At 47.1% G+C, this 9,428-nt stretch overlaps 1 protein-coding gene across 1 annotated transcript in view; it reads left to right on the forward strand.

Annotated features, from left to right (window-relative positions):
- LOC112073191 (contactin-1a) overlaps positions 1-5,028 on the forward strand; it is a 15,519-nt gene extending 10,491 nt beyond the window's left edge. Inside the window, 7 exon segments of the mRNA XM_024140525.2 lie at positions 1,624-1,716; positions 2,733-2,885; positions 2,887-2,925; positions 3,465-3,654; positions 3,743-3,864; positions 4,039-4,195; positions 4,465-5,028. Of these exon segments, the coding sequence (XP_023996293.2) occupies positions 1,624-1,716; positions 2,733-2,885; positions 2,887-2,925; positions 3,465-3,654; positions 3,743-3,864; positions 4,039-4,195; positions 4,465-4,547 (837 nt within the window). The 3' untranslated portion in view covers positions 4,548-5,028.
- Positions 5,029-9,428: the final 4,400 nt, after the last annotated feature.

Below are 9,428 nucleotides of genomic sequence, written 5' to 3' on the forward strand. Positions count from 1 at the left end.
GGCCTCAAACCAGATAAGAACAGCTGAATCCAGGTGAACAGCCAATCTGAAGACCTTGGCTCCACTTGGTCTGAATGGCCTTTACCATGGGAGTCAGTGAGGGCCAATCAGGAGAGCTGGAGGGGATACCACCACCAGGAGGAAGTCAATAAAAACAATGGATTTATTGGTCTGCTTCATATTATATATTCTTATAAGAACACTTAAACACAGCTCGCATTTATGCAACACTGAATTCTGTAATCCTCATCCTCTGGTGTGATTTTAATTATGTACTATATATATTTACTTATTCAATTATTTATCTATTAATTTATTGATCCAGCTTGCATGTTCTTCAACTTGTTCACTCTCAGCACTTAATCAACCCTTCCTCCTGTTTTGAACCGTTGTGGGTGACCCCTCTGAGCTCTGGGCCTTCCATTGTCTCTCACCGTCTCCAGACCGAACTGACGTACAACATAGAAACAGGGCAGAAAGTTGCAATAGGCCCTTACACCCATGGTTTCATACCAGCATAAACAGAAAACCCTCTTAAACCTAAACACAACCCTAGCCTCAACCCTAAACCTAACCTCAAACCTAACCCTAGCCTCAACCCTAAACCTAACCCTAAACCTAACCCTAGCCTCAACCCTAACCTAACCCCAACCCTAAACCTAACCCTCAACCCTAAACCTAACCCTAGCCTCAACCCTAAACCTAACCCTCAACCCTAAAACTAACCCTCAACCCTAAACCTAACCCTAGCCTCAACTCTAAACCTAACCTCAACCCTAAACCTAACCCTCAACCCTAAACCTTAGCCACAACCCTAAACCTAACCTAGCCTCAAACCTAACCCTAAACCTAACCCTCAACCTAACCCTAGCCTCAATCCTAAACCTAACCCTCAACCCTAAACACAACCCTAGTCTCAACCCTAAACCTAACCCTCAAACCTAAACCTAATCCTAGCCTCAAACCTAACCCTAGCTCAACCCTAAACCTAACCCTCAACCCTAAACCTAACCCTAGCCTCAACCCTAAACATCACCGTGAGATGAAAGCATCCTGGACCATAGGCCAGAGAAGAGCAACTGAATCCAGGTGGATAGCAAAACTTAAGCTCCACTTGGTATGAATGGTAGAGTAGGATAAAGCATTGACAGCGGGAGTTAGTGAGGGCCTAATTTAGAGAGCAGGAGGGCCACCGATACGAGGAGGAAGTTCAGTAAAAAATCATGTATTTATTTAATCTGGTTTTGTCTTTTTATATTGAAGTTTATTATATCAAGCACTTTAACATAGCACTTATCTCTGGAGCACTTAATCCCTTCATCCCTTGGTGTGATTTCCACTTATGTACTTATTAATTATTTATCTATTCATTTATTGATCCAGTTTGCATGTTTTATTATGATTTTATTATATACATTTGTTTTAAAATTAAACGTGTTTACCCCAGCACTTGATCAATAATTGTGTTCCTCCTGTTGTTGAACTGTCGTGGTGACCCCTCTGAGCTCTGGGCCTTCCATGTTCTCTCACCGTCTCTAGACCGGTCTGATGTTCCTCCGTGTTGTTGAACTGTCGTGGTGACCCTCTGAGCTCTGGGCCTTTCATGTTCTCTCACCGCTCTAGACCGGTCTGATGTTCCTCCTGTTTGTTGAACTGTCGGGTGACCCCTCTGAGCTCTGGGCCTTCATGCTCTCACCGTCTCTAGACCCGTCTAATGTACAATATAGAAACAGGGCAGAAAGTTGCAATAGGCCTGTGCAACCCAAGGTTTGATACCAGCATAAACAGAAACCCTCTTAACCCTAACCCTAGCCTCAGCCCTAACCCTAACCCTCAGCCCATAACCCTAGCCTCAGCCCTAACCCTAACCTAACCCTCAGCCCTAACCTAACCCTACCCTCAGCCCTAACCCTAACCCTACCCTCAGCCCTAACCCTAACCCTAGCCTCAGCCCTAACCCTAACCCTAGTCTCAGCCCTAACCCTATCCCCAGCCCTAACCCTACCTCAGCCCTAACCCTAAACCCTATCCCAGCCCTAACCCTAACCTCAGCCCTAACCCTATCCCCAGCCCTAACCCTAACCCAACCTCAGCCCTAACCTAACCCTACCTCAGCCCTAACCCTAACCCTAACCCTATCCCCAGCGCCTAACCCTAACCTCAGCCCTAACCCTAACCCTACCCCAGCCCTAACCTAACTCAGCCCTAACCCTAACCTCAGCCCTAACCCTAACCCTATCCCCAACCCTAACCCTAACCTCAGCCCTAACCCTAACCCTATCCCCAGCCCTAACCCTAACCTCAACCCTAACCCTAACCTCAGCCCTAACCCTAACCCTATCCCCAGCCCTAACCCTAACCTCAGCCCTAACCCTAGCCTCAGCCCTAACCCTATCCCCAGCCCTAACCCTTCCCCAGCCCTAACCCTATCCCCAGCCCTAACCCTATCCCCAGCCCTAACCCTATCCCCAACCCTAACCCTATCCCAGCCCTAACCCTACCCCATCCCAGCCCTAACCCTATCCCCAGCCCCTAACCCCTATCCCAGCCCTAACCCTAACCCTATCCCCAGCCCTAACCCTATCCCAGCCCAACCCTATCCCCAGCCCTAACCCTAACCCTATCCCCAGCCCTAACCCTAACCTCAACCCTAACCCTAACCCCACCCTATCCCCAGCCCTAACCCCAGCCCTAGCCATGGTAAACATGTTTTAACCTCTTCTACATGATAGGCAGCCTTTACAAGTTTCTCTCAATCTGGTCTACCCCAACCCCCCCCCCCTCTCTCTCTCCACTATGTCCCCTCTGAGTCTCCTACAGATGTATACTCCAGGCCTGTCTCGTCCCATGTGACTCTGGTGTGGTGGATACCAGTCATGGACACTGCGTAACAACGCCGTTCAGCAGTACATAGATGGATACCAGGTCTGTAGCTCTGTAAATCTCCTGGATGTCTAGTGATGTCCGTGGTTTATGGGGAAGGACACATTTTCCTGGTCAGGTGACGATGGTCTGGTTAAGTGAGCAGGAAAAACACATGTCACTGGGCACAGACGTCACTTCAACATCTACTTTTGATTTACATTTGGTTGAGTTGTCAACTAACGTGAATTCAATGTGAAATCAACAACAACAAAAGTATCATGTCATTGGATTTATGTTTAAAGTTGGGTGAGAAAAATACGAAATTCCCTTGATGATTTTTTGCAAATACAATCAGTTGTTTTTGAGTGAAATGACGTGGAAACGATATTGATTCAATTGGTTTTTGCCCAGTGGGATGGCCCTTCTCATGAGACTATAACAAATACAATACCTTGTGTTCAACTGTGGCTTCCTTGCCAGCCTGACGTGAAAGAAGTATAGGTCTCTGTGTGAGGAACTGGTGAACATTTTGATTGGATCACCAGTTTTGGTTCAAATTGATTGACACTTGCTCTGACCAATCCCGGCTTTCTGACCAGGTGAAGTACTGGAGGAAGTATGACGATACAGAGCCGGGGGCCAATCGTATCTTTGTGCCCGCCTCCATGAACCAGACCAGGCTGGAGAACATGCTGCCAGACTCCCACTACCTCATCGAGGTCAGAGCCTACAACGGAGCCGGTGTCGGCCCTCCCAGCGAACACTGCGAGATGTTCACCAAGAGAGCACGTAAGACGCCAAAACCACACTGACATTCCATATACAGGACATGTCTATTGTAGGTGATCTATTGAGATTTATATTCTATTCTTTGCAGCTCCAAGTGTGGCTCCCCAAATGTGGCGTTACATCAGCTACTCTGGCAAGTGGCTGTACGTGTGGTGGCACCACATCTCCTACGACTGGTTTGGCAATGAGTCCTTCCCACTATATTATAAGGTATGTAAAGGCATTTTACTTTGTTTCATTTGAATCTTGCAGCAACTGGTGTGATCCAGTTTGAGCCTGTGGAAATAAGTGTCCTCAGAAGACAAGAAATCCTCTCCTCTCCTCTCCTCCCCTCTCCTCTCCTCTGCTCTCCTCTGCTCTCCTCTCCTCTCCTCTCCTCTACAGGTGATGTTCAGGAAGACTGGCTACATCACAGGGCCGATCTACATGACGGGCTGGCACTTCATTGACTTCCCCATGCCCCAGGTAGGGGACTACGAGCTGGAAGTCAGAGGTCGCTATGAGGGTGGAGACGGCCCCATCAGGAAGATCAGGCTTCAGGGTAAGTAAGGGATAGATGGGTCTACTGGTTAGTGTCTGGTTGGGGAATTGAAGGACCGTGTCAATTTGTGGGTGAATCTCAAAAGTATTTTCCTCGATTCATAATTTATTAGATTCCTCTCTCTTCACCTTCTTCTCAAAAACGTCAGAGGGAAGGGAGGAGAGCATCGGAGGAAAAATTRTGAGGAGGAAAATACTTTTGAGTGTGTTTGATGTCCAGACAGTGTCTTACCCAGCATGCCTCTTACTGTGTCCCCTCCCCTCCTCCAGGTCAGGCGTCTTTCCTGAGACCCACTCTCAGTCTGGCCACCATGCTACTGCTGGCCCTGTGCATCGTGGGATTGGGGATATAGAGACCCAGGACATGTCTGGCTGGACTGTGGGAGGTTTGACAGAAACAACTCTCACATCAACTTCCTATATCTCCTTATGGACTTCCAATCTTTCCTCAACCTCTTACTGTCTGTATGTCTTCCCACAACAAAACKGAGCACCGTGCCACCATACAGAAAGGACCTGCCTAGCTGTAGAACCTACGAAAGTTACTGTACTGGAAGACATCCAAGAAATCCTTTCTGATGTATTTATTGAACAGCTACTGAAGGAATTGAACGGGTACAAAAGAGGAATAGAGTTTTTTTCAATATGCCTTATGATGAATCATATTGTACAATCTTCCCAACATATTCTCTGAAATGTATAAGACAATGACTGACTGTAATCAACACTACACTGTATGACGTTTGTAGTGAGTAAACTGTAAAGGAATGATCAGAGTAAGATTGTATGTGGCTCAGACACCAACTACACAGTCTCTTCCTCCCTTTGACTCACCCAGCTGTTTGGATATTTAGTTTCCACACGTTTGCCATTTCAAGACGACACTAGATTAGAAGTAATGTGTGTTTATGTTTGATTGGTTCGTTGGAGAATCCTTTAAATTTTTCTGTATTGGTGCTGCAGTGAAAATAGATATTTAGTTTTGTTTCCTTGTTTCCTTCCTTTTTTTTTGTTTCTGTTTATGTATCTCTTCAGATTCGTACACACACTCGGCTCACATGGATATCGCTATAACCAACTCTGCAGAGATTGCTAGCTTTGAATGCTATTCTTTCTTACACTGTACTATACCACACCGTTAATTAGCTTCGTATTCATTGTGAATTCTGTCTGCTAGATGCGCAAGCTAAAGCCATATCGCTTCGACAATGCCCTGGTATTTAGGCTTGTCCCGGTTTTTGCACTGACGATGGCAGAATGTTTTAACAGAATGGTAACAAGAAATCAGGGTTCAAGAATATTGATGTGCTGCTGTTTATTTTATTATAGTATTTGTTTTTCCTTGCTATGTATATGAGGATCATGCTGTAAACTCATTAAATAGAATACACATGAACGCTCCAGGATTGTAAGTATCATGTGAGCGTCACTAAATCTTGAGAGGTTTATTTGTTGTATTACTTTCATGATGCCAACAGAGGGCAGCATACCTTCATTTTACTTTATTTACAGGTTACAGCCACTCATCTATGAAGACCTACTGCCAATCAATGTGAAAGGTGTGTCAGTATCTCTCGAGTGGACCTTTAGCAGTTCTTATAGAGCAGTACCTGTGAAGTGGACCTGTAGCAGTCCTTATAGAGCAGTACCTGTGGAGTGGACCTGTAGCAGTCCTTATAGAGCAGTAACCGGTGGAGTGGACCTTAGCAGTCCTTATAGAGCAGTACCTTGGAGTGGACCTGTAGCAGTCCTTAAGAGCAGTACCTGTGGAGTGGACCTGAGAGCAGTCCTTATAGAGCAGTACCTGTGGAGTGGACCTGTAGCAGTTCTTATAGGACGCAGTAACCTGTGAGTGGACCTGTAGCAAGTCCTTTATAGAGCAGTACCTGTGGAGTGGACCTTAGCAGTCCTATAGAGCCAGTACCCTGTGAGTGGACCTTTAGCAGTGCCTTACTAGAGCAGGTACCTGTGGAGTGACTTAGCAGTCCTTATAGAGCAGTACCTGTGGAGTGGACCTGTAGCAGTCCTTAGAGAGCAGTACCTGTGGAGTGGACTGTAGCAGTCCTTATAGAGCAGGTACCTGTGAGTGGACCTGTTAGCAGTTCTTATAGAGCAGTACCTGTGAAGTGGACCTGTAGCAGTCCTTATAGAGCAGTACCTGTGGAGGTGACTTAGCGTCCTTTATAGAGCAGTACCTTGGAAGTGGACCTGTAGCAGTTCTATGAGCAGGACCTTGAGTGGACCTGTGCAGTCCTTATAGACAGTACCTGTGAGGTGGACCTGTAGCAGTCCTTATAGAGCAGTACCTGTGGCAAGTGGACCTGTAGCAGTCCTTAAGAGCAGTACCTGTGGAGTGGACTGTAGCAGTCCTATCAGAGTCAGTACCTGTGAGTGGACCTGTAGCAGTCCTTATAGAGCAAGTACCTGTGGAGTGGACCGTAGCAGTCCTTATAGAGCGTACCTGTGGAGTGGACCTGTAGCAGTCTTATAGAGCAGTACCTGTGGAGTGGACCTTGTAGCAGTCCTTATAGAGCAGTACCTGTGGAGTGGACCTGTTAGCAGTTCTTATAGAGCAGTACCTGTGGAGTGGACCTGTAGCAGTCCTATAGAGCGTACCTGTGGAGTGGACTCGTAGCAGTCCTTATAGAGCAGTACCTGTGGAGTGGACCTGTAGCAGTCCTTATAGAGCAGTACCTGTGGAGTGGACCATGTATGCAGGCCTTATAGACAGTACCTGTGGAGTGGACCTGTAGCAGTCCTTATAGAGCAGTACCTGTGGGAGGTGGACCTGTAGCAGTCCTTATAGAGCAGTACCTGTGGAGTGGACCTTTAGCAGTTCTTATAGACAGTACCTGTGGAGTGGACCTGTAGCAGTCCTTATAAGCAGAGTACCTGTGGAGTGGACCTGTAGCAGTCCTATAGAGCAGTACCTGTGGAGTGGACCTGTAGCATCCTTATAGAGCAGTACCTGTGGATGGACCTGTAGCAGTCCTATAGAGCAGTACCGTGAGTGGACCTGTACAGTCCTTATAGAGCAGTACCTGTGGAGTGGACCTTAGCAGTCCTTATAGAGCAGTACCTGTGGAGTGGACCTGTAGCAGTCCTTATAGAGCAGTACTGTGGAGTGGCCTGTAGCAGCCTTATAGAGCAGTACCTGGTGAGTGGACCTTGTAGCAGTCCTTATAGAGCAGTACCTGTGGAGTGGACCTGTAGCAGTCCTTACTAGAGCAGTACTGTGGAGTGACCTGTAGCAGTCCTTATAGAGCAGTACCTGTGAGTGGACCTGTAGCAAGTCCTTATAGATGCAGTACCTGTGGAGTGGACTGTAGCAGTCCTTAAGAGCAGTACCTGGAGGGAACCTGTAGCAGTCTTATAGAGCAGTACCTGTGGAGTGGGACCTGTAGAGTTCTATAGAGCAGTACCTGTGGAGTGGCCTGTAGCAGTCCTTATAGAGCGCAGTAACTGTGGAGTGGACCTTGTAGCAGTCCTTAAGAGAAGTACCTGTGAGTGGACCTGTAGCAGTCCTTATAGAGCAGTACCGTGGAGTGGACCTGTAGCAGCTCCTTATAGAGCGAGTACCTGTGGAGTGGACCTGTAGCAGTCCTTATAGAGCAGGACTCTGTGGAGTGGACCTTTAGCAGTCCTTATAGAGCAGTACCGTGGAGTGGACCTGTAGCAGTCCTATAAGAGCAGTACCTGTGGAGTGGACCTGGAGCAGTCCTTATAGAGAGCAGTACCTGTGGAGTGGACCTGTAGCAGTCCTTATAGAGCAGTTACCTGTGGAGTGGCACCTGTAGCAGTCCTTATAGAGCAGTACCTGTGGAGTGGACTGTAGCAGTCCTTATAGAGCAGTACCTGTGGAGTGGACCTTAGAGTCCTTATAGAGCAGTACCTGTGGATGGACCTGTAGCAGTCCTTATAGAGCGTACCTGTGGAGTGGACCTGGAGCAGTCCTATAGAGCAGTACTGTGGAGTGGACCTGTAGCAGTCCTATAGAGCAGTACCTGTGGGATGGACCTGACAATCTTATAGAGCAGTACCTGTGGAGTGACCTTTAGCAGTCCTTATAGAGCAGTACCTGTGAGTGGACCTAGCATTCTATAGAGCTAACTGTGGAGGGACCCTGTAGCAGTCCTTATAGAGCAGTACCTGTGAGTGGACCTTAGCAGTCCTTATAGAGCAGTACCTGTGGAGGTGGACCTTAGCAGTTCTTATAGAGCAGTACCTGTGGAGTGGACCTGTAGCAGTCCTATATAGACAGTACCTGTGGAAGTGACCTGTAGCAGTCCTTATAGAGCCGTACCTGTGAGTGGACCTGTAGCAGTCCTTAGAGCGAGTACCTGTGGAGTGGACCTTTAGCAGCCTTATAGAGCAGTACCTGTGAGTGGACCGTAGCAGTTCTTATAGAGCAGTACCTGTGGAGTGGACCTGTAGCAGTGTCCTTATAGAGCAGTACCTGTTGAGGGACCTTTAGCAGTTCTATGAGCAGTACCTGTGGAGGACCTGTAGCAGTCCTTATAGAGCAGTACCTGTGGAGTGACCTTAGCAGTCCTTACAGAGGGCAATTCAATTTTTAATTCCTCTTTATTTAAACCAGGTAAGCTAGTTGAGACAAGTTCTCATTTAACAACTGTGACCTGGCCAAAATAAAGCAAAGCAGTGCGACAGAAACAACAACACAGAGTTACACATGGAATAAACAAGCGTACAGTCAATAACACAATAGAAAAAAAAAGAGTCTATATACAGTGTGTGCAAATGGCATGAGGAGGTAAGGCAATAAATAGGCCAAGTAGCCAAAGTAATACAATTTAGCAGAATTAACACTGGAATGATAGATGAGCAGATGATGATGAGCAGATGATGGTGGTAAGTAGTGATACTGGTGTGCAAAAGAGCAGCAAAGTAAATAAAAACAATATGGGGATGAGTAGTTAGATTGAGTGGGCTATTTACAGATGACGATGTACAGCTGCCAGCGATCGGTTAGCTGCTCAGATAGCTGATGTTTAAAGTTAGTGAGGGAAATGTAAGTCTCCAGCTTCAGTGATTTTTGCAATTCGTTCCAGTCACTGGCAGCAGAGAACTGGAAGGAAAGGCGGCCAAAAGAGGTGTTGGCTTTGGGATGACCAGTGAGATATACCTGCTGAGCGCGTGCTACGGGTGGGTGTTGTTATCGTGACCAGTGAGCTGAGATAAGGCGGAGCTTTACCTAGCAAAGACTTATCTCTCGG

This window comes from Salvelinus sp. IW2-2015, unplaced genomic scaffold (genome assembly GCF_002910315.2).
Source record: "Salvelinus sp. IW2-2015 unplaced genomic scaffold, ASM291031v2 Un_scaffold2184, whole genome shotgun sequence".
NCBI classification, from domain to species: Eukaryota; Metazoa; Chordata; class Actinopteri; order Salmoniformes; family Salmonidae; genus Salvelinus; species Salvelinus sp. IW2-2015.